The sequence below is a fragment of the Orussus abietinus genome, unplaced genomic scaffold, assembly GCF_000612105.2.
Source record: "Orussus abietinus isolate OABI.00-Male unplaced genomic scaffold, Oabi_2.0 scaffold528, whole genome shotgun sequence".
Classification (NCBI taxonomy): Eukaryota; Metazoa; Arthropoda; class Insecta; order Hymenoptera; family Orussidae; genus Orussus; species Orussus abietinus.
The window spans coordinates 28142-54766 of NW_019394751.1; the positions used below are offsets into that span (position 1 = coordinate 28142).

Sequence of the window (26625 nt, forward strand, 5' to 3'; positions counted from 1 at the left end):
AATTGTAATGCTTATACATAATAGCAAATCTCTGATGGAAAAATATGGAATAACCTTTTTAAGTGAATTCAACGATTTTTATGACGGGACTTTGCAAAAAATAATTAATAGATTTTTAATTTGTAGGAACTACTTTGTATCACTCGCATACAAATATTTCTACTAGAAACAATGTGAAAATGAGTCTTGTTTCAGGATTTCAGGTTTAAACGTAGAAGGTCTTATATTTTTTTTCCGAAGTGAGACGCAAATTTGTATGTTTGATATTTCCTGATTAACTGTTTAATTTGTATGCCATTATTTATTCGTACGAAGAACATAAAAAAAACAGAAAATAATACTCTTCGTTTATTTAAAGACCACCGCTTAAGAAAAACATTAAAGGATTATAATTTATATCATATAATATGTCACATCTCATTGTGTAATATTATTTTGCTCATTATTTTCTTTAAACTGTAAGAAATAATATCTAATTTATTTAAATAAACCAGGCAATTTAATCTGTTCTTCAAATTTCGAATATTTTTTTATATCAGACGTTAGAATTAATACAATTTCCACATTTTTAGGTCTACACCAAATTGCACTTAATCGATAATTTGCATCAGATGCAACATGATTGTTGTTGCATTTTGTAGATTCAATCGAATTTCCCATTGATAATAAAACTTTAATAACACAATATAATTGCTAGGCATTTGTAGAAAAAATACACCATAATCGATTTATTTTTTCCTATAAGAATTGTTCTCGGCATATCTTACTATACATTCATATCTATCCGTGAGATCTAAAAAGCTAAAATTTATATTTTGTGGAATGAGTACAATAGTGTACTCATAATATCTAACCTATGGAATTCTCAACAAGTCTATGGAATTTGTAGGTATTTTGGAAACAGCACCCGTTCCTCCTAGAGTTGTACACTTTGGAAGTATTAATCGAAAATTTCAACGTAAAAGTTGCAGTTATCATTTAATAAAAAGTCTCCACCATTCCTAAGAATTTTGAACACTTTATTTCCCATATCTCGTGTATCGCATTTAGAAAAAACTATGCATATTCATTATTTTGAATTTGGAGACAAGTACTTCTCAAGTGTAAATACAATATTTTTAATCCGTAAGAAATTTAAACACTAACAGCTGCTAAGGAAATTGATATTAATATTGAATTGAAGTTTAGGGAGAGACTCAATCTGACTGACTGCAAGTCTGTGAAATCGACCATAAAACATTCAAAATAATATTGCACTTTCATAGACTTACACAACTAGTGCAACCCTAATTGCTATTTATTCCGATGACCATTAATATACTTCTAAAAAATCTTCAACTACATGACATGTTCTGCGTAATCTAGTAGTACAACGATATACAAAATATCCGATTTATTTAGAATTCAGATCCAAGTTATATAATATATGTCAAGTAGTGGTTCGTCGTTGACAGAAAGAAATGTTAACACCTTTCGAAGGCACATTGGATTCGTTATTCGATACAGAAAAACGGTTATGATTTGCATACACTTAAATATTTCTGTTGGATACGTGTCGATTTCTTACAAGGCGCAATAGGTACGTACAAATTGTCAAGTGTATTCTTATTCGTCGCAATCTCGGTAAAAATGCAGAGTAAATTCCAAGTAATCGTCGCCGTGTCTGTTTTTGCAGATATTCTGAAATAAAATTATGACATTAACAAACATTTGCAATTCGTTAGTATACCGCGTCCTTCTTCGATTAACAAGTGTTATTTTTATTTAACCATCTCATTTCTTATCTTCTCAGAAAAGTGTATTGTGCATCTAGGAGAGAAAGTAGGCATTTAAGGTGAAGTGAAACACGTCGAGGAACTTGATCGACGTCGATAAAGAAGATTTTTCTAAATGCCTACGTTGCCGACGTTCGTTTTTATATTGGCAGCTGTTTCGAATTATATTGGGTATTGTACCAAATGGCATACTCCACCTGTCGTTTTCGTACAATAATTATAAAGAAATCGAAGTAAAACTCCAGAAATCCTCTGGATTCGTGCTTTCTAGGGCCCTAATTGACTGCAGAGGGACCCCCTGCGCCATCTGTGATTTCCATGTCAACTAAATTTTCACTGCGAGACCTCGTATTCGCATTGTTTTAGCAAAGAAGCTCATAAGACCCTTTTTTTGCCTTTATCCCGTTCAAATGCGAATTTATTGATTACCAGAGTGTTCCAAATTGTCGTAAAATTGTCCTGACCCTTTCGATTCTCATATCAGAGCCTTCGATAATTGTATATCGATCGAAATATGAGAGCTCAACGCCATTTTGGTTCTGGTCTGGGCTAAGTTAAAAAATTTTTTTCAAAAATCCAAATTTTTAATGCGTCAGGACAATTCTTAGATGATCACAAGTTATGTGTCAAAGTTTCAGTTTGATCCAATACCCTTAAAAAGAAGTGCTTTATTCGTATCAACTGATTTGAAGGGGGTTTCACTTCACCTTTACGAATTGAATTATAAAATATTAAACAAATTACATATTTCCATATTATTTATAAAGAAATTATTTTCACTACTGATATGCATCTGTTTGTGTGCTCATTTGTCTGTTCACCTCACAAGTTGAGATCAGATCGGTTCTTGGATCCTGGACTTAAAGGTTTTCGGTTGTAAGGAAAACGCGTGTCTTAGCAATTTTTTAGTCCGAACGCTTTGAACTTAGCCTATCTGAAATTTCTCATGAAATATAAAAAATATACGTAACAGACCCGGGAAACACCGAGAAGGGTAAGGATAGGGTAAGGGGCCTTGATACTGACCAGGTCGGTAACAGCGGTACCTATTTAGAAGCACTTGTATTCTCTGGTAAGCGATTCAAATTTGGAAGTCAGCTCGTGTACACGCCTGCTTACGTATATAGAAGTTATGCAAGTCGACTTGAAATCTACCTGGAAATTATTTCTGCAAGTTGCGAACAAATTCGTATGTGTTATAAAATGTAAAGTTTATTAAATAAATGATTACTTTCCTTTACATGTTTCATTTATGTATAAAATAGTCAAAGATTTTAAGCTTCCGCGGTGAAAATTGTTCCTTAAATTTGTAGTGGCTTTCGGGAATGACAAATTTAAATAAAAAATACTGTAATTTAGAAAAATAAAAGGATTTAAATACTCTGCACAAAATGACGTAGGCCCACTAGCGCTACGGTGGTTTGCTCCGGAACTACTGGAATAATTTGAGGGAGGGGATATAAGGGAGTCGCCAGTCTATAAGTATCTCTTGTCTATGACTGAGTGTCCAGAGCTGTCGGGGAGCAGGGGGGTAGAGTTCTAAATCCAGTAAGTTACGTCAGAAACGAAGAGAAATTCCAGGTAACTTATCGGTAACTTATCGGTAACTTCTCCAAAGCCTTTTTTATCGAGAAATTATGAGCATTTGAATTTTTCAACAGAGCGAACGAGAGGTTTCGATTACCTATAAAGAAACATCGTAGAGGGGAATTTCCGTTGTACGTTCTCCGTAGCCAATCAAAACCTCCCATTCGCTTCGTCGCAGAATGAAATATCAGTTCGTTTGAAACAAATCGCATGGAATTTTCCGTGAAGTTGTACATACGTGAATATTTTTAGCTGGAGGTAAATACGACCCTATAATCAATATTTTCTAATAGTAATTATTACTCTTTAGCTTGAACTTTGAAGTTGATTGAAAAAAAAAAGTTATTTAAACGAAGAAACCTAAAGTATAAATAACAAAATTAGCGTTCTCTTAAATTCTGAATGTTCCCGGTAACTTACGGTATGTTTCACAGTTACCTTCTCCAATTTAATGTTACCGAGAATTTTCGAACTCTACAGGGGGGTGACACTCCTTATGGGAGGAGTGTAACGCTGAAGTTAGTTCACCTACTCCAAGCAAAGACTGCGCTGGTGTCGTGACTTTTCACTCTAATAGAAAAAGAACAACAGAGAAAAAAATATTCTAACCAATAGCAAGAGACTCCAGGAGGCGCAGCGTAGATGCGCATGAAAATAGTCGGGACAAGTGAACCAAAGTGAACCTAACCTCGATTAGTGACAATATTTTTACAAGTTTCGATTACCTCGGGTATTAAATCTCGAACGTGAGTTTGTGTAAATCTATAGATCGCATTTAATCCATGAAACTAATTATAACAAAAATTAAATTTTTATAGAATTTGTATAACGAAAAATATCTATACGTTCATAATGATTAATATTTTTATCTTAATAAATATTTTACTTGTTAACTAATGTTTAATGTAATTATTTCAGTTCTTACAGTGATTTAAAACAGGCGTTGCGCCACTGACACTTTTGTTACTTCTTTTATCTTTAATATACTGTTTTCTTACATTTGTGTGTCAGTTTAAGCAACGTCTGTTTTAATCATTGTAAGTACTTTTTAAATCCCGAAAACATCCCTTCGTTTAGTAAATGAATTTGAATAGCCCGCCAAATATTTTAGTTCGCGAAGAAGGTTTACTCCAACTGAAGATGGCGGTAGTGCATAAAGCGTTACACCCCAATACATGGCAGTGTCACCCCCCTGGTCGATGGGTTGTGATGTCGCGAGGAGGCCCCCCGATGCGGTTCGAGGGGGGCATTTATGGAGAGGACCCGAAAAAGACGAGCATAATGTCTTGGCCAGGGGGCCACGGTAGTCGTCGCGGTGGCGAAGACGGCGTGGGTCCATGCCTCTTTGACCTTGCGGCCCCTTCTCGATCGAACCCTCCATAGGTTCCTCGAGGAGATAACCTCGACAGAAAGGGGGAAGGAGGACGAAGGGGAGGGTAGAGGTCAGTCCGGCGAGTGCGAGAGAAAGAAGAGGCTCGTGGCCCAGCTCGAGAAGTTGAAGTGAGGAAAGGGTGAGGGTTACAAAAGCACTCCCGATATCTACGGTAGGTAAAACTGTATGTATTCCGTTTTAGACCGATACAAATTCCAGCAGAGCCTCCGTCAGCGCTGACACTGGTTCGGTAAAGACTGACTTTTGGGTCCCGAAAAACCCGTATTTATACTAAAATATCCTGTGATTATCTTACTTTAACTTTGTCCCTTAACCGTTTTAGTGGCAGGGGTTTTTAAAAATCCGTGTCGGATTGTGCCATGAAGCGCGATAGCGTTGCGAATTGACGATCGGGACCAAACATCGCGACACAGTTCACCACAGTACGCGAAAAGCGCGATCGCGCTGCGTGGCACTAAAATGGTTAAGGGGAACTTCTATACAATTGGCAAGGCCACGTCGGGTTTTCTCGTCTCAATTGGCGCGCTCCGTAGAATTTTTTCAAGGCATAGAAGCCCCGGGACTGGCATACCGACGTTGCCACTGCGTCGGTGCTTTTCGATCTGATTAATCCTGTGATCACCCGTCCCTCGTGGGATGGAAAAAGTTTGGAGAAGGAACGGAAATTTAAGGTGAAGTGAAACACGTTGAGGAACTTGATCAACGTCGATAAAGAAGATTTTTCTAAATGCCTACGTTGCCGACGTTCGTTTTTATATCGACAGCTATACCGAATTATATTGCGTATTGTCCAAAATGGCATACTCCACCTGTCGTCTTCGTACAATAATTATAAAGAAATCGAAGTAAAACTCCAGAAATCCTCTGGATTCATGCCTTCTGGGGCCCTAATTGACTGCAGTGGTACCCCCTGCGCCATCTGTGATTTCCAGGTCAATTAAATTTTCATTCCAAGACCTCGTGTTACCATCTTTTTGGCATAGAAGCGCATACAACACTTTTTTTGCTTTTATCCCGTTCAAATGCGAGTTTATCGATTACCAGAGTGTTCTAAATTGTCGTAAAATTGTCCTCTATAATTGTATATATCTATAATTGCCTTCAATAATTGTATATATCTATAATTGCCTTCTATAATTGTATATTGATCGAAATATGAGAGCTCGACGCCATTTTGGTTCTGGTCTGGACTAAGTTAAAAAATTAATTTGAAAAATCCAAATTTTGAATGTGTCAGGACAATTCTTAGATGATCAGGAGTGATGTGTCAAAGTTTCGGACGGTTTGGTCTAATACCCTTAAAAAAAAGTGTTGTATTCGAATCGACTGATTTGAAGGATGTTTCACTTCACCTTAATTGGACAGATGAGAGTGTAGGGTCGATGCCCGATCTAGGCCCGTGGGCAGCCTTCCTTCGGATCGCGTTTTAGGGCGCCCAATGGGGCGCCGGAGAGTCGCGTTTCTTGTCCCAGATCGCGAGATTTGAGGACGTGCGGGGCACAAATCTCACGGTCGAGTTATTATCATTTTTCCGTTTTTTTCTTGTCGTGGCTCAAGGATCAAACGCCGGGCAAACGGGTCTGGTACGCCGACACACGTGCGACCGGACCGAAGGGCCATGTCCACCAAGTGAGAGCTCGGGGTGCCTACCCAGGCACCGCGCAACGTGGAATATCCGTAAATTAATCGTATATAAATGTTCATTGAACGTATGTAAGATATATATGTGCCCATAATTATGAAAGTGGTCTAAGTCATATATTTTTTGTTTCGATTAAATTACATTGAATTAATTTAGTTTAAAATAATGTGGCGTGAAATAACTGATAAACTCATTTTTTTTTTTAATTTTGACTTAGACCACTTTCATAATTATGGGCACATATATATCTATGAACTCTATTTTAGATACACTCAAAGGCTAGATGTCCGGATATGATACGTTAGATGATACGTCGTAGATGGTTAATCCACGTCTATAGATATTCATATGTATTTGTAAAAAAAAATGAAATTCATAACACCTTTTGAGCCGAGTCTGTTTGAGAACTTGTTCAGTACAGGTATGCAGACATATCCTGCTACTCTTGACACAGAAAAAATTTTTTGTAATTGTCAGGATTTGAACCCGAGACTCACGGGTAGAAAGCAAAAACGTTAACTATGATACTACTGAAGCCTATGAAGGAATAAATATTTTTCGGATTTATGAAGCTCGCTCCCGTACTTTGCGATCGGTGCTAAAGATATTTATTGCATCTTGTTGTAACCTTATTCTTAAAAAAAACTTGTAAGTGATTGTAAAATTAAGTCATTTAAAAAATTGTAACGGTATGTTATTCAATCATCTTATTATTTAAAAGTGTTTAATGAATGTATACCGATTCACTTTAAAGATATTAAATTCGTAATTTTAGTACAACCTAATATACTAAAAGTGCATGAATTGTATGAAAACTATATAAAGATACTTCATTTAAATGTGCGCAACTTTTTGCAGTGTAACTACATTTTTATAAGTCTGTGGAAGCTGAATATAAAGTATTCATCTGAATGCAAACTATCAATTTAACATTTTCTAATAGTTTAGATTTCTATATAAGTTATGTATACTTCTATGATATACGTACGGAAATTATAGGCGTGAAACAGATTTACATATATATTCATGGGATATTTTTATTATGCATACCATAGATGATGTAAGTTTTCTATACTTATGTCCTAATTTGTACGTCCACTATAAGTATATTATACTTCATACGATGCCTGGTAATACATCATAATTTACGTAGTGCTAAAAAATCATGATGTATGGTCACCAGTCAAACAGGAAGTAAATAAAAGATCAGAGTATGCGCCAAATTAACAGTTTTATCAAGTTGATATTTAGATATAAACATTAAGTATGTATGAAAAATGTTACGTTACATGATTTTTTAATTTTTCTAAACGTTTTTCCAACGATGTTGATTAACCTTTGGTATGTGTCTACTAGACCTATTATATATTTTGTATGCGTCAAGAAATAAGTAGATATTTGTAGATCAATTGCGGATATATAATTTTCATCGACAATAGACATAGATATTTATGTGTATCGTATAGATATTTAAGATATATATTCTAGAGCCATATACCTAAATTAGATCTACATACTTACAAAAGATATTTTTTTTAGGTGGATGATATGCGTTATACATTTGCTCTACCTATAGACCTAATTTAGACGTATATTCCACTTCATGGGTTGCCTGAGTACTCTCTTTTTTAGATGGATGATAGAAGATGTACATTTGCTCTACCTATAGACCTAATTTAGACGGTTAATTTACGTATATTCCACTTCACGGGTTGCCTGAGTACTCTCTTTTTTAGATGGATGATAGAAGATGTACATTTGCTCTACCTACAGACTTAATTTAGACGGTTAATTTACGTATATTCCACTTCATGGGTTGCCTGAGTACTCTCTTTTGTAGTGGACGGACGGGTCCCGATCGTGAGGTTGGCTGGCGGGGCTCAACCAAGGAAATGAATGAGATGAACCGAGGATTGGGTCCGACGATGATGACGCCTCGACGCCCTCGGTTAAGCGCCGTGGCTCTTTATTAAATAATGGTTAAATAGAAGGAAAGCGCACGACTCCTTCGGAGCACTTTGGGTCGTCAGGACCGAGAGGTTGGAATTTTTAGGGTTTTTAGAAAAATCCCGCTAGACTCAGCGATGCAAACGTGCAACAATAGATCATGGAATGCGTGGCAGGGGACTTCATCGATATCAAGCAAAACTCGGGCATAGACTGATTCACACGTTGGCGATATGTTACTATTGCCAACGTGGTAAACCACTATCTGGCAATAAATATGGTATCATCATTGTAAAGTGACGATCGGTATCGTCGATAACGTAGACTCATTTGCGAAAAGATTCGTACAATATCGAAAGAAGAACAACGAACGATTCAGCCTACTGATTTGTGTATCAAGGCCCCTTAACAACTTGTTTTTGCAACAATCTATGTGGAGCATACGTACGAAAAGGAATGTGTTTTTGAACAATTTACCTCTTGCGGCTGCACGACGGGCACCCGAAACCTTAACGTTCTTCTCAAGTAATGAGCAACATCTAGTGAAAAGGATTGGGCGCCGGGTGTATTAGTATTTTGCATACGATGAATTTGTTGCTGCGTAGTGTAAGCCCATCCACACAACATAGATTCATCGGCAGCTGCATTGGGAGGCATAGGACATTGCTGTACAGTCTGCCAGTACCACGGCAACCCACTGTGTTAATAAAAAATATCTTTGTTCATGAAACTGAAATGTTTATTGTAATTTTCTTTTGTGAGAACCTACACACCAAACATACTATGTTACAGTTACATAAAACTGGAATCACATGATATATAACGAATGTCATTCAAAAGATACATTAATATCATATAACGTCGAATTATTACCGTTCGGTAACATTGTTACAAACGTATATGCATTGCAGTTATATAATATTAACATAACATATAACATGTTACCGATATGTTATGCTACAAATGTTATGCAATGGTTATATTATTATGTCAGCGTGTATGGTGGGTAAAATAGCAAACAGGCTTTTAAGTTTGATTCGTTTATTATATTGACGGTTCCCGAGATATATTCATGAAATTGAATTATAACAATGTTATTTTACTACATTTGTTCAAAACTATTATTTGATATTTCATTGAAGGACTGTTACAGCTAGTGATGAAAAATAAGATCCCTACCCATCAAACGCGAAAACATATAAGTAAGATTTGCATTACTATTTCCTCTGCAACCATATAATACTGTTATAAAACGAATACTGTAACGTATACATAACATGTCGGTAACATCTTATGTTATGTTAATATGATATAATTGCAATGCTTACAAGTGTGTAACAATGTTACCGAACGGTAATAATTCAACGTTACGTGATATTAATGTATCTTTTGAATAACATTCGTTATTCATTATGTTATTCCAGTGTTATGTAACTGTAACATAGGGTGTCTGGGGGGTACGAGCCATTTAAGTGTATGTAATAACCAAAACATTTATGCTTAGCGTATGTTAAATTAAGATTCAAAGTAGGTTTTAAATTTACATCGATCTTAGAAGGTTTGTCTTGGATACTTACGTGAAATGTAATGTAAGTTGCGTATCAGGCATGTGTTTCGACAAAGGTATAATACATGTAAAGTTGTTCGGGATATTTGGTGATGTCAGCGAACAATATCTTTGGTCTAATGATGCATTGAAATTTCTTGTTCCAATGTATAATTGTGGTCTTGGTTCTGGAGACAGCGAGCCTGCAGCATTGCTGGCGACTTCACCCCAATCGGCACTGCCACTAGCTTCTCTTCTTGTTCTTTTATGTAAGTATTTGTAATTTGTCTGTAACCAACAATATCACCTTTAGTCAGTTTCTTAGTACTTTCTCAAATGTGATAACAGATCATTTTCGACATTAACATTATTTCCTAACCATAGTAAATAAATGTAATAAAATGTTTTTAGGGGCAACACCACGATGGAAATTTACGGACATCTAATTTTTTTGTTAGCATAATTGGTAGTTGTCATTGCAAAGACAATATCCCAATAACTTCAATAGAAAATCTTGATTGTTTAACAAGGTTAGATTAAAGATAAAGGGTGCATCCGGATTTGCAAAAATGCCCCTACACCAAATTTAACTTTGCTTAAGGTGAAGTGAAACGTCCTTCAAATCAGTCGATTCGAATACAACACTTTTTTTTAAGGGTATTAGACCAAACTGTCCGAAACTTTGGCACATCACTCCTGATCATCTAAGAATTGTCCTGACACATTCAAAATTTTGATTTTTCAATAAAATTTTTTAAGTTAGTCCAGACCAGAACCAAAATGGCGTCGAGCTCTCATATTTCGATCAATATACAATTATCGAAGGCTCTGATATGAGAATCGAAAGGGTCAGGACAATTTTACGACAATTTAGAACACTCTGGTAATCGATAAACTCGCATTTGAACGGGATAAAGGCAAAAAAAGTGTTGTATGCGCGTCTTTGCTAAACCGATGAAAATACGAGGTCTCGGAGTGAAAATTTAATTCACCTGGAAATCACAGATGGCGCAGGGTGTCCCTCCGCAGTCAATTAGTGCCCCAGAAGGCACGAATTCAGAGGATTTCTAGAGTTTTACTTCGATTTCTTTATAATTATTGTACGAAAACGACAGGTGGAGTATGCCATTTGGGACAATACGCAATATAATTCGGTATAGTTGTCGATATAAAAACGAACGTCGGCAACGTAGGCATTTAGAAAAATCTTCCTTATCGACGTTGATCAAGTTCCTCAACGTGTTTCACTTCACCTTAAGGTGAAAGTGGCATCAGAGAGGTCTCGTTTATGAAACTTTTCTCCGAACTGGGTGTATCGAATTGTTTCAAACTTTACAACGTGAATATGAAGGTCAAAAGGAACGTTCTGACACCCATGAAATTTCAATTTTTTTAAATTTGTTTATAAATATTGTCAATTGTTTTTATAAGGAATGAAATTTCATGAGTGTCAGGACCTTCCTTATAGCCTCCACATTCACATTATCAAGTATGAAACGATTCGGTACACCAAGTTTGGAGAAAAGTTTTATGAACGATTGATCCCTCGGATGGCACATTCACATCCTCTTAAGGTGAAGTGAAACACGTCGAGGAACTTGATCAATGTCGATAAAGAAGATTTTTCTAAATGCCTACGTTGCCGACGTTCGTCTTTATATTGACAGCTGTGTCGAATTACATTGAATATTGTACGAAATGGCATACTACATCTGTCATTTTCGTATAATAAATATCAAGAAATCGAAGTAAAACTCCAGAAATCCTCTGGATTCAAGCTTTCTGGGGCCCTAATTGACTGCAGCAGGACCCCCTGCGCCATCTGTGATTTCCAGATCAATTAAATTGTCACCCCGAGACCTCGTATTCCCATCGTTTTAGCATAGAAGCGCATAGAACACTTTTTTTGCCTTTGTCCCGTTCAAATGCAAGTTTATCGATTACCAGAGGGTTCTAAATTGTCGTAAAATTGTCCTGACTCTTTCGATTCTCATATCAGAGCCTTCGATGATTGTATATTGATCGAAATATGAGAGCTCGACGCCATTTTGGTTCTGGTCTTGGTTCAGTTAAAAAATTTTGTTGAAAATTCCAAATTTTCAATGTGTCAGGACAATTCTTAGATGATCAGGAGTGATGCGTCGATGTTTCGGACAGTTTGGTCTAGTACCCTTAAAAAAAAGTGTTGCATTCGAATCGACTGATTTGAAGGGTGTTCCACTTCACCTTAAGGTGGAGTGAAACCCCCTTAAATCAGTCGATTCGAATAAGACACGTTTTCTAAGGGTATTTCATACGACGAACTGTCCGAACTGTCCGAAACTTTGACACATTACTCATGATTATCTAAGAATTATTCTGACACTTTCAAAACCTAGATTTTAAAAAAACATTTATTTACTTAGCCCACACTAGAACCAAAATGGCGTCGAGCTCTCATATTTCGATCAATATCCAATTAATGAAGGCTCTAATATGAGAAGCAAAAGTCTCAGGACAATGGTGCAACAATTTAGAACGCGCAGGTGATCGAGAAACTCGCATTTGAACGGGATGAAGGTAAAACAATGTGTCTTATGCGCTAACGTGCTAAAACGATGGTAATTTAGTTGTCCCGGAAATCACAGATGGCGCAGGGTGTCCCAATTAGACCCTCGGAAACTATGAATTCAGAGGATTTCTGGATTTTTATTTCGATTCTTTATAATTGTTGTATGAAAACGATAAGTGGAGTATGCTATTTAGTACAATATCCAATATAATTCGACACAGCGGTCAATATAAAAACGAACGTCGACAACGTAGATATTTAGAACATTCTTTTTTACCGACGTCGATCAAATTCCTCGACGTGTTTCACTTCACCTTAAGGTTGTCGTGATCGTTATCAGAATCGCAAATGCTTGACTCATTACTGTTTTTGATGGTTGGACTTTAGATAATATTCTATTTTTCTGTTTGACATAACTTACCTCTTTTACTAGAGTCTGTATACTGGGATCAGATGGACTAATTCCGTTTTGGAAGCCCTTGCTTAATTTACGTTTTTCATCGTGGACATTTAATGGTTGTTCCAGATGATCTACTAAAAGTAACAATACAAATTTATTTTAATAGTCATTTACCAAAAGAAATATTACTTAAAGAACTCCAGAGAATGATCAATTAATAAACTGTAAATGTTTATTTAAAGTACATCCAAGAGACATTATTCATAAATCAAGAAAGGATCGACTGCTTAAATATAAAAATGCTTTAATCTCTATATTCTTTAAGTAGAATTGCTCATTCGACATGTAGTTGTGCATCTGTTGATTATTATAGTGTACAAATGATCACATCAAAATTATTTTAAAATAAGTTTCGAAGATCTTATAGGTATTAGTCTTTATATTTTAACGGCGTTTACCACGAAAGTGGGGACGATGACTTCCACCGCTGGATGGCATTAGCATCGAATTCTGTGGGAGGTAATGAAAACGCACTTTCTCGCTCGGATGAGGAAGACGCAACACAATGGACGGTGTTTAGCAACGGGCGAAAAATGTGTACGTATTTTGTACGTATAAGGCTCACAACGGCTAGACGCTTCTGGACTTGATCGTATTTTTATCGTATTTCTCAACCGATCGAGTTCAACGAGTGCTCAACGGGTAGCGTTTGATTATAGTGCACAAATGATCACAAAAATTATTTTAATATAAGTTTCGAAGATCTTATAGGTATTACTCTTTATATTTTAACGGCGTTTACCACGAAAGTGGGGACCATGACTTCCACCGCTAGATGGCATTAGCATCGAATTCTGTGGAAGGTAATCAAAACGCATTTTCTCGCTCGGATGAGGAAGACGCGACGCACAATGGACGGTGTTTAGCAACGGGCGAAAAATGTGTACGTATTTTGTACGTATAAGACTCACACAACGGCTAGACGCTTCTAGACTTGATCGTATTTTGATCGTATTTCTCAACCGATCGAGTTCAACGAGTGTTCAACGGGTAGCGGAAACAGTTTTGATGTTTCTCGCTTCTTGGAAGCTTAGTATCGAAAATGAAGAGTATCAGGACCTAGCTCGAAGAATTTAAAATACCGTAGAAATAGAATATTACAGAGTTAGATGGGAAAATATGGAAAATACTTTCACCAACGATTGCAAGAGGCTTGTCCTGTGGGTAACACGTGTTTTTAGAACAAAAATTTAATTCCAGCTAAACGGGACAGATGGCGCCGTTGGTCTGTTAGAATATAAATAGTTACGAATTCATGGGATATCGACAGTTTTGCATTGACCGCTTTATTACTTCACCGAAATGATATGTGGATCGCTTCATTTCGTATAATTCTCAACGTAGAATGTACAAGACTTCCACATAAATATAAATGTCGGTAATGTGACGCGCCAGTTTATGTTACCACTTGAGTATCCAAAATGGCGTTACCGCCAAAAAGGCTATAGATGAATCTTAATTTGCCGACCTCGATTAAATTTCTCAGCGCCTTTCATTCATCTTAATATTATCACTTAAACATTTAAAAATAATATTTAGAAGACGTATTTGAATTGATGTCTCTTGTCTGTCGTCAAACATAATCCTATTAAGGTAAAACTATTTAACTTACACAAAGACTTCTTCTCCGGAGGGTGATCAGGATGATCTTCCAATTGATGTATATCAGTTGTACAACAGTATATCTATAAATACCAATAACGGTTAATTATCAATTCTATTTACCAAGACTAAGCTGTGATCAATATTCCATTAATCGATTGCCGTGTCAAATACTAATTTTGTTTAATTTATTCAATACATATTAATCGATAAATTCCTTACTGAAGAAATAGTATGGGAAATAATTGCCGTATTATTTTTTATTAAGGCAATGGATCAATTACGATAAAATTGTTTCATCTTCCCATTAAAATAGTGTGCCCAAACAGTTTTACATAATTTCAACCAACTTAATTCGAAAAGAAAAAATTCAAAGCGAAAAAAAATTTCTTTATAGAATTACTATGTGCATTATTCATTTCGACAGTCTGTAGAAACAGAGATGAGCAGGGAGATGTTTCACGCCATTGTCGAAAGTGAGGCACGGCTCACTAGCGCCGTGGAACTGCTTTCAAAGGAGCGAAATGTTCCCTGTCGGTAAAGAAAAGCGCGTCTGCAGAATTCAAATACAGCACAGTATCGATAGAATGAAGTTGTGGTATAAGGAAGTTAAATATCGATAGAATGAAGCTATCGCCAAGAGATAACGACGCGGCACCCTGTTTTATCGATCACGAAGATTTCGCCCCTTTTAAAGTAGTTCCAATTTTTACAGAGATGTAAAGGGCGTAGAGGGCGCCAGGGGGCCGCGCCTAAAGTTCTAAATCCAGTAAGTTACGTCAGAAACGAAGAGAAATTCCCGGTAATTTATCGGTAATTTCTTCAAAGCTTTTTTTATCGAGAAATTATGAGAATTTGAATTTTTCAACAGAGCGAACGAGAGGTTTCGATTAGCTATAGGGAAACATCGTAGAGGGGAATTTCCGTTGTACGTTCTCCGTAGCCAATGAAAAGCTCCCATTCGCTTTGTCTCAGAATGAAATATCAGTTCGTTTGAAACAAATGGCATGGAATTTTCCGTGAAGTTGTACATACGTGAATATTTTTAGCTGGAGGTAAATACGACTCTATAATCAATATTTTCTAATAGTAATTATTACTCTTTAGCTTGAACTTTGAAGTTGATTGGAAAAAGAAAAGTTATTTAAACGAAGAAACCTAAAGTATAAATAACAAAATTAACGTTCTCTTAAATTCTCAATGTTCCCGGTAACTTACGGTATGTTTCACAGTTACCTTCTCCAATTTAATGTTACCGAGAATTTTCGAACTCTAGCCGTGCCTCCCTTTGAAACAATAGCGTGAAACGTCTCCTCGCTCATCTCTGATAAAAAATTGAGAGCTTGTTATATCTCTTAAATTTCCCTATATTTTCTATAAAATAAGGAAGAAAGTTTTGGGACTCAACACAAAATTCCCAACTTTCAATGACGATAATCGGTGAATCGAAACTTTCTCACACTTACTTGACAAGGACTTTCCAGCTCTGTGAAATGTGTTGGGCAATCATCTGGCCTCCCCAAAGGAATTGGACCTTTATTAGGAGGTAGAGCGTCTACATCAGATCCTTGATCGTTTTCATCTACGTTACTCGGTACAACCCCCGCGCTGTTTCTGCTCAACCAATTGTTCGGGAACTCACTATTTGAAAAAGAGATATAGAATTTAGTAACGAACAATTAATGAGAATACCCACACCTTAAGGTGAATTGAAACCCCCCTCAAATCAGTCGATTCAAATAAAACACATTTATTTAAGGGTATTGGACAATGGATAAATATTTACAAAATATACGATATTTGTTGAATATATAAAAAATGTAGGACAAATATTTTGCGCTACCAGGGGAATGTCTAAATTGTCAAGTAATGCTCATTTTCCTATAACACCCTGGCATTACTCATTTCAATTCAAGTTAATTTATATCAGATCCGTTTAGTGTATTAAAAATTGTGGGAATATGACATTTTTAATGTCCAGTTAAACATAATTAAATATACGTTACCTATTTTTGTCAAGTTTCGACTGAGGACCCGAGTGCTGGACAGGATACCACGTTATCTCATGAGAATACAATTGTTGTTTCGTATTCGGCGATTGCGTGGAGAGAATGTCATTTTTCTTAGCAGGGTATCCATCCGATTCACTGGAATATGTCCCGAGACGTGTATAACGCGGTGGTAATGTACTATGGAGCAGCGGATTAAACCGAGGATCATAATCGGGAGTAGTTGGTGCAATTGGGACGTGAGCAGATCCTATGGCCAACATTCCGCCACCCGCTACAGCTGACCATTCCAAGTTACTCCGCTTTTGGTATTCTAGGAAATACAGCGTCGCCATTGCCACTAAGCTGAAATGGAAATTAATAAACACAATTAGAGTTGTTACATAGGTACCTTCCGTACCCTAACATAGGGAAAAACCCTATTTTTCAATCACCGGAGCTAGCCATGGAAATACGATCNGACGCGGAAGTTTATTAATCTAGAGAAATTAGGTTAAGGCACCTCGGGTGCCCTTCCAGCTGACTGTAGTTCAGACCTCGCGTACGAATAAATACAAATCTTATAGCCACATAGCCAATCGTTCGCACCCCCTTTTATTCCTCACTCCCCTAGATCCCACCAGAGGAATTGATTTAGCCGCTCGAATCAATCTCCTCACAAACTTAAAATAATCGTTACGCGCAAGATTTGGGTAATCTCAAAATAAAAATCAATACGTTAATCATTAAATATACCGCCTGGTTAAAGTGCTGATAACTTAAGATGATATGAAAGGCGCTGAGAAATTTAATCAACGTCGATACAATAAAATTCATCTATACCCTTTTTGGTGGGAATGCCGTTTTGAATACTCAAATGGTAACAAGGTGACGCGTCCCGTTATCGACATTTATATTTATGTTGAAGTCTTTTACAGTTTACGTTGAGAATTATACGAACTGAAGTGTTCCATATGTCATTTAAGGAAAGTAATGATAAAAAGATCGACGTAAAATTGTCGAAATCCTGTGAATTCATGACTGTTTATATGTTGACGGACCAACGTCGCCATCTATGACGATTAGCTGCTACTAAATGATTCCTCTAAAAACACGTGTTAGCCCCGGGGCAAGCCAGTATTCTTTTGCAATCGCCGGTGAAAGTACGGTTGAATGTTTTAATATTTTTCATTGTAAATTTGTAAGAATTAGAAAAACGTTTTTATCTAGAAAATTTTCTGTAAATTTCGATATTTAATTTCATATGTGTTTAGTTCAAAATCAACATTTGCGACACATTTAACGTTTTATTTTAATGTCAGTAGAATGTAATAATTACCAGAAGGCCATTATGAGGATGAGAACGACGATGATGATTTGAATAAACTTATTACTGCACAGTAATTCTTCGTCTCTGTCTGGTCTCTTCGATCTTTCAGATATGCCAGACTTTGCATTGGATGCGTATTTACTGTTTGAAATACTGGAAACAGTACTTATAGAACTTTTGAGACTGTCGCCTCTTTTCAGCTTGGCCAATCTTTTGTTAATCCTCTCAAGCTGATCTATTCGAGTTTCTAAACTATCAGTCACCTAGAAAATTATAATAAATTAGTTGTACATATTTATTCGAACTGTTATCATCCAAAATTGAAAACAGTACGAATACAAAGAGTCGGAATTCGAAATAGAGAATATCTAAATATAAATATTTGTTAAAAAATATACAAACAGGTCTTCTTGTCACATATGAGTCTTTATAGCGCTTAAATAAGTTCTCGTATTGAAAACGAGTGTGAACAATATGACACGAAGTCGATTAAACTATTTTAGAAAATCCGTGGAAAGTGATGGGGAACGATAGAGAAATCCGTACAAATCCGTATAACCTAAATACATGTGAGACATAAGAGAGACAAACTCGTTTTGCGCCGAGCTGCGGCAAATGGCATCATTACAAATATCAAAACTTATATAATCATAAACCATAAAGCATTTAATTAATCTATCCTAATGTACAGCTCAGAATTATAGTTGCTTGAAGCGAACTCTGACACATGATGAGACCAGGTTAAGTACACCGATTAATTTAAATATAACTGGAACAATATTTCTATAGCGACACATTCCAGTCTCACAAGGAAGGTACCTGAGGTGTCCCCCTCCGATTTTGTTCATTTTTAAATATGTTATAGCGGACTAAAATCTAAGGGACTTGTGTTTTTTTTTATCGGCGGATAAACATTCTTAGGGGGTGAAATCAGGCTTCAAGGTTAGCCGTGCAAGGGGGTGAGTTGGCTGTTTCATATAGAAGCACTCGACCGATTTTCATGAAACAGCTGTCAAAATGTAGGGAATGAAGAATTATGAATCATGCATTTAGAATTTTTCAAACAAATTCATTTTTAAGGGGTGAGTCACCCCTTTGAATATTTCTATTACCCCTTACGCGAGTAGTAATTGTTCTATCCATATGAAACTTGGTTAATTTATTGACCAGAACAATACAAAAAAAGTTTCATTTGGATGGAACAATTACTGCTCGCGTAAGGGGTAAAAGAAGTATTCAAAGGGGTGGCTTACCCCTTAAAAATGAATTTTTTCGAAAAATTCCAAATGCATGTTTCATAATTCTTCATTCCCTACATTTTGACGGTTGTTTCATGAAAATCGGACGATTGCTTCTATATGAAACAGCCAACTCACCCCCGTGCACGGCCAACTTTGAAGCCTGATTTCACCTCCTAAAAGTGTTTATCCGCCAATAAAAAAAAAACACGAGTCCCTTAGATTTTAGTCCTCTATAACATATTTAAAAATGAACAAAATCGGAGGGGGACACCTCAGGTACCTTCCTTGTCAGTACCGAGCTTACTCTATAGTGGCGCTGCAATCATTTTAACTCTATCCTGATCTTTCTTATGTCAAACAATGACCACGTCTCCATCGTACTCCTAAATCCGGGATTTATCGAGTTCAAACCCAGTAAATCCGAAATTAAAAAACTGTTTAAGTTTGGATGATGAGTTATAGCGGGATTGCCAATAAACTAATAAGGGTGCTTTTGGCCTGGGTTCTCAGCTCGAATTATGCTGGTTAATGCAACTTCCTCCCGAGGTTGTCCCGTGTGTTGCCTTGCAATAGAGTTAAGGTGAAGTGAAACCCCCTTCAAATCAGTCGATTAGAATTCAACACTTTTTTTTAAGGGTATTAGACCAAACCGTCCGAAACTTTGACACATCACTCCTGATCGCCTAAGAACTGTCCCGACACATTCAAAATTTGGATTTTTGGAAAACATTTTTTAACTTAGCCCAGACCAAAACCAAAATGACGTCGAGCCCTGATATTTCGATCAATATACAATTATCGAACGCTCTGAAATGAGGAACGAAAGGGTCAGGACAATTTTACGACAATTTGGAACACTCTGGTAATCGATAAACTTGCATTTGAACGGGATAAAGGCAAAAAAAGTGTTGTATGCGCTTCTATCCTAATACGATGGTAATACGAGGTCTCGGAGTGAAAATTTAATTGACCTGGAAATCACAGATGGCGCAGGGGGTTTACTTCGATTTCTTTATAATTATTGTACGAAAACGACAGGGGGAGTATGCCATTTGGTACAATACCCAATATAATTTAACACAGCTGTCAAAATATAAACGAACGTCGGCAACGTAGACATTTAGAAAAATCTTCTTTATCGACATTGATCAAGTTCCTCGACGTGTTTCACTTCACCTTAAGATTACCACAATTTTGGTTTGTCTAACCGTTCTTTTTTTTCCGTGTGCTTGTATGAATTTCAAGATTTGTTCACTTGTTTCAAACTCAAAATAAATCTGACTAATTCATCGAAAAGTATTAAAAATATCTAGTACCTTGCACAGTTCTTTAACCGCGCCTACATTTTCCATAAATATCCTCTCTTTATTGACCACCAGAAAGTTCTCTATTCTTTGACCATTAGGAAGGACGATGTCTCCGGCCGGCAGGACAGCCTCTGGCAAGATTTGTTGAACTTCTTGAGCGATCACTCCTGTATCTTCCTGGGGTTTGATTCCCAATCCAGAATGAAGTGCAAACTCAGGAGCATAACGGTATCGCACTACTCGTAATTGTTGTACGTTTCGCAGTTGCTCACGAGTGTCGATTTCTTGCACATTTTGTTTAGCTCTGGCATCACTAGGCTGTACAATGTGTCCCGTAACCTGGAAGTAAAGGATCCTCTAATTATATACGGAATATATGTTAAACACACAGCAAGTCATCTTTATGAATTCCGAGATAAAGGTAAACGCCGCATGTAGGGGAGACCGAGGTCAAATGTAACACTGAGCTGTTGTAATAAACGTTATAAATTATTTATTCAAACTTGAAAAAGCGGAGTTAAGCAGTAGAAACTTTCCATGGATCCTAGGAATATCTTGCGGTCGTTTTATGTTTGTTACATCAAGCGTTCTCTTGTTATTTTCATTTTTCGTGATACGGCATAGGTCAGTGATATTTTTATCGGTTCAATATTTTCGATTTATATTAAATCCGAAGTGGATAAAACTGATTTAATCATGCCACAGTATTGCACCTTCAGATGTTCCTCATATGTTTAATGTATTTGAATGTAGAGTGACTTTAAGTTGCTGTAATTGTATAAATTATTTGAAAAGAGCCATCGGGGACAATTGTAACAAGTCCGACTGCTACAAATGAAACATGGGATATTTGCTCCCGATCATCTACGTTCTCACGTATAAATTAGATACAATATAATTTTTACCGGTTTTTTTTAACATGCCGCGTATCCGCAAAAAGATGTCGAACCGAAACCAAAGTGAAAATATCATGAAACGTGTTGCAAATTTAGTTATGAATAAAAGTCGCAGGCAGAGGAGGGTAGTCAAAAATGTCGAAATTTGTAATGTGACTTCAAATACGTACGTAAAAAGCCTAAAGGAGAGGAAGAGAATGGTTATAGGGTACAAACCCCCTAACAAAGTTTTACCTCATGAAAATAAATAGACGTTTTGTGAATGTATTTGTAAATTCGCAGATTAATATTTCGGATTAGTTCCAATGTACATACGTAGCCTTATACGTCGCTAAAAGTAAAATGGGCCAAATCTGGATTCAGGGCCTCCAATGCAAGAAATGGTCTCATGAAAAGTGCATCAGTAAAATGGAAAACAAGATGGACCATTCCTACTTTTACTGTTCGAAATGTATTACCAATTAAAAATGTGACATATATATTTATTTATTTATATATGTATCCTATATAAGTAACTTTTGTTGCGATCATCCGTATTTATCAAAACATAGTTATTATCTACAGTTATTTAAGTATTCCTGTATTAATCGGCAGTGTTACATTTGCCCCAACGAGCAATACAACCGTACCTTACAACGGATGCAAATATAACAAATACATTTAGTAGAGAAAATAAAAATTGCTGATTTTTATAGGACCTTGAAGCATTCAAATGTAGGCTGTCTTTCAGGGGAAGGTTCACTTTGTATATGGACTAAGTTCTATCATAAAGAGCTGTTACAGTTAATTGTAAAAATAGAAACGTAAAAATTGTTATAATTGACCTCGATCTTCCCTACGTCCAAAATAGTATAGGATATAAATACATTTTTATTCGTACTTTGACATTCCCATGAACCACGAACGCCTCGTCTGGTCTGTCTGTGTTTATCCCGACTCGTCCTGCATGATAGACGCTATCAGGAGCTGCTCCTCTTTGCCATCCTCCTTCGGCACCAACGCCACTTCCTTCGGATTCGAATTGTCCAGGGTTGCTAGCCTAATCGAAAGAAAATTTGTTATTACAGTTCGTGTTATTGCGTTCGTAATTCGAGCTTTCGACGCGATTCTCCCCGTACAAGGCAGCGTCGGGGGTTCTGCCGGGTCGCGACCGGATTGCGTCGTAGCGCCGATCCTAAAGCCGTGGTGGTGCATGGCGCCAGGGTCCCTCGACGGAATACTCGCCGAGGTAAAATTTGCTTTTAGCTTCTGATCTCGGGGTGCTGCCGTAGTGTTCCGGTTGTCCCGAGATTCATTCGGGAAGCGTGACCTCGAGCATCTTCCGCTGCGCGGTAGTGTGATGTCCAGGTGTCCAAGGACGCCGATTGTCCCTGGGACATCTAAGTCCTTTAGGGTTCGATTGTTCCCATTGCTTCGTACCAGGCCGCGTGATGTCCAGGTGTCTAAGGGCGATTATCGTTGGGACATCTCGATCCTTTCAGGCTCCCCTGTTCCAATCGTTTCTCCCCAGGCCGCGAAAGGGACTTCCTTGGACGTGTACCGCGATTCGGGCGGTCTGTGTCGGCGACGACATGTCGCAGGTGAGTCTTCACTCTTCATTCTGGCGATGTGCCGCGAAGCCGGAACCCTCCCCGCGGGTGGGTGCGTTCTGAACCACTGTACCTGCCCGCGCCCTGCCTCTGCGGGTCTGGTTTCTGGATGCCCCAGGATGAAGCCGACGCCTGTTCATGGCTTCTGGCCTGGCAGATTGACACGATCATAAGTTATATCTCCGCTTGCTGGACTTGTACTGACTTGGGTCCCGATGCTTCTTGCCTTTCCTGCACCTATCTCGCAAGGTCTTGGTTGGTCCCTGGGTCCCTTCTGCGTGATACCCGTCACGGGCGTGGTCGCCGACGGGGTTCATCGTTGGTATCTTTGGCGAGACAGGGTGAGACGGGGTCGCAATTCTGACGTTCGGGAATTCGGGTTTGGCTAACGTTTACGATCCGACTCGATCAGCCTGAGTCCGGATTCCTCCGGCCTCCGAAAGGCAACGATGTGGGGGGGGGGGGGGGCCCCCACGCGCCCAAGAGCCATCCGTAAACCTCCTCGTGGTGGGGCTGGATGCGGATCCCTATGGATCCGTAACGAAACGGCAAATGGCTACTGGGGAACCATGAGAGATGCTCGCTCTGCGGAGTTTGACCGCACTCTTGTTCCCCCTAGAGTTACCGGCGAAAGGTGGCCCTCATCATGGGAATACTTCTCGACCGGACGGCTGGAGGTGCTCCGGGTAACCCGTCCCGTGTCCTCGGTTTATCCGGGTGCGGGTTGGGGGCCGGCCCTACCGGCCGTAATAAGAAGGCCGGCGAGCTAGTACGGGCCGATAGGTGGGATAATCGATCCTATATTTGCCGGGTCAACTCGGCCGATGGATCGGGTTCCCACCCGACCTAGCCTGGAAAGCTCGCCAAACCACGCTGGAGCATTACGTCTCAGCTGGCGCCTTGCACGAATGTTCGCACCACGCGGGTGCAGGGGAGGGACCTCCTCGAGGTTCCCCGCGGGCAACGGGTGGGGTCAAGCGGCCTCCCTTCGGGGAGTGCGTCGCGGAGGCCCTGTCCCGGCAAGCGCCTCCCCAGGGTCGATCGGTCCGGAGCATTCGGGTTTTTCCCGGCCTGTCCTGGGCCTTCGGGCCCCTTTGGCGTTGGGTCCGCCTGGTGGGGATGGTAAATAATCCCCCCAGCAATGGGGGGGCCGCTAAGTGGCCCAGAGCTACAGGCGCGGTAGGGCTTGCCCTATATCATACGAAAGTCCGGATTCCTCCGAGTCGCTCCGGGTCAATCTGGGTCCTAGCCGGTCGGTTTGCACCGATTACGTTTTTTAATGCTTGAGTGACGTCATTTTTATCCGAATAAAATGTAACGTCACAAAGAACACGAGAGCTATTCTTGCACATTGGTATATAATACATACATTTTTAATTTTATTGAAACGCAAACTCTTAAATTTCTCAATTTAAATATAAATGGACTTAGGTCATTTTGAAAATATTGAGTGTACTTTAAGCAGGAATATAAATTGATATGTTGAGAGATACAAACAGAATAAGATGTCTTACCCTTACGATGATTCGTTCAGATGCATGAGCGACCACTTGGTAGCTGGACTGGTCTGCGGTATGGGCATGCAAACCAACGACCAAATGAAAGTACCTCTGGTCAGGATTTGGTTTGCCTTTTTTCCGCATATTATTGCTCGTGGTCTCACTGAAGTGCAATCGACCCACCGTCACTTTTGTGACGCGTTCACCACCTAACTCAACCCTGAAACCAGCTCTATTTTAGCGTAACGGACGAACTGACTCAACGGGAAAAAGAAACGAATCAAATTTTGTAACAGAAGGGCCTAAAAGTTGTTTCGAACCACATTAATAACGAGGATTTTCTTGTATATCATAATATTAACTGCGTTCCATTCAAAAGGAGAAGTCGGTCATGTTCTTACTAAGGTGAAGTGAAACCCTCCTCAAATCAGTCGATTTGAATAAAACACTTTTTTTTTTAAAGAGTATTGAACCAAACCGCCTAAAACTCTGCTACATGACTCGTGAGTACCTAGGAATTATCTTGACTCTTTCAAAATTTTGATTTTCAAACAAAATTTGTTAACTTAGCCCAGACCAGAACCAACATGGCGTCGAGCTCTCATATTTCGATCAATATACAATTATTGAAGGCTCTGATATGATAAACGAAATTGTCAGGACAATTTTACGACAATTTAGAACACTCTGGTAATCGATAAACTTGCATTTGAATGGGATAAAGGCAAGAAAAGTGTCTTATGCGCTTCTATGCATAAACGATGGTAATACGAGGTCCCGGAGTGACAATTTAGTTGACGTGGACACCACAGATGGCGCAGGGGGTCCCTTTGCATTCAATTAGGACCTCGAAATTCATGAATCCAGTGGATTTCTGAGGTGTTACTTCGATTTCTTTATAATTATTGTGCGAAAACGACAGGTGGAGTGTCCCATTTAGTAAAATACCCAATATCATTCGACACAGCTGTTAATATAAAGACGAACGTCGACAACGTAGGTATTTAGAAAAATCCTTTTTACCGACGTCAATTAAGTTCCTCGACGTGTTTCACTTCACCTTAAGGGGGGTTTCAGTTCACCTTAACTACAACAATACGTCAGATTGTAATTCACTTAATGATATTTAATTATCATCACTCCATTCTATTATCGTGCAAACGCATTTTGAAATCTCGTAGAAGTCTTTGTCTAGAATCACGCGCGTAACTGCCTTATTACATAACGAATTGATTATGAGTAATGACAGAATCTCGATAAGAAAATTTAAAACAAAATAGTAGGTGTATGAACATTTGTATACAACGCGTATGTACTAGATTCTGCGTCTTTAAATATACCTCCAATGTCGGAAAAGTACGTTCAATTGATTAAAATTATTTTGTTAAGAACTTTTCAACAAACGAGCGATGGCTAAAACCTTGTGGAGGTCACTCAGGAGGATGACCTTGACAACATATGTTAAGGTTAAGGTCATCAGAGGTTGATCCCCTAAACCCCACATTTACTATATGCTGTTATAAGGTTAATATTTATTTTAACTGAAGAAATTGATACGCGTTTTCTTCTATAACAATAATTAGGTGTGATGAATCGCAGATAATAACAGCAAATTTGTTACCGAATCTTTACTTCTTTCCTGTCATGCAAAATTTAAACAATGCGTTAACTCCCATTATTAAACGTGAACATTATTAGAAAAAGGAATATAACGCGCATTTTTTTTTTTTAATTCTTCGTCATCGGATCAAAGAAAATCTAATGTATCATTTAACGTTATTTTAAACTTTGCACGCATTGAGAATTCCCTTATTTAAAATCGAATTGAAAATTCTGAATTTAGTTTCCCCTAAAAAGAAGTATTCTGTTCCCTGAAATGGTATTTTTGATGACATTCGAATTAAAGAATAATCGGACAACCTGCCAATTTGCAAAATATAATTAGGTTTAGTAAACTAAAATCCATATTAATACAGTTCAACATACGGGAGGTACTGTAATTACAAATCATTCGTTTTACAAAGATGATGCTTTTATAAAGAATAGGTATACAATTATTAATTTAAAAAACTAGTTTCGATTTTAACCTCACCAGTAATTACATGCGAAGTACATCCCTAGTAGCATAGAATAATTCATAAATATTTGTCTGTAATCTTTGCTGAAGATCTCAAGCGACATTTTTTTAAGATTTCTTGTAGATTTCACTCGAAGGTATCTGAAATATTTGTTAAAAATCTCAATGACATATTTAGTTTTAATAATTTATAAA

General features: G+C 37.9%; 1 protein-coding gene across 1 annotated transcript; it reads right to left on the reverse strand.

The window, feature by feature from the left end:
• Positions 1–1378: 1378 nt before the first annotated feature.
• On the reverse strand, positions 1379–24585 carry LOC105704099 (myelin regulatory factor; the record flags this gene model as incomplete). Its single annotated transcript, XM_023433163.1, has 11 exons — positions 1379–1680; positions 8822–9041; positions 9922–10178; positions 12863–12975; positions 14514–14586; positions 15970–16144; positions 16510–16857; positions 17831–18084; positions 20379–20708; positions 22146–22304; positions 24369–24585. Coding segments are annotated over 11 exons (2221 nt in total), but the record flags the coding sequence as incomplete, so codon positions are not given.
• Positions 24586–26625: the final 2040 nt, after the last annotated feature.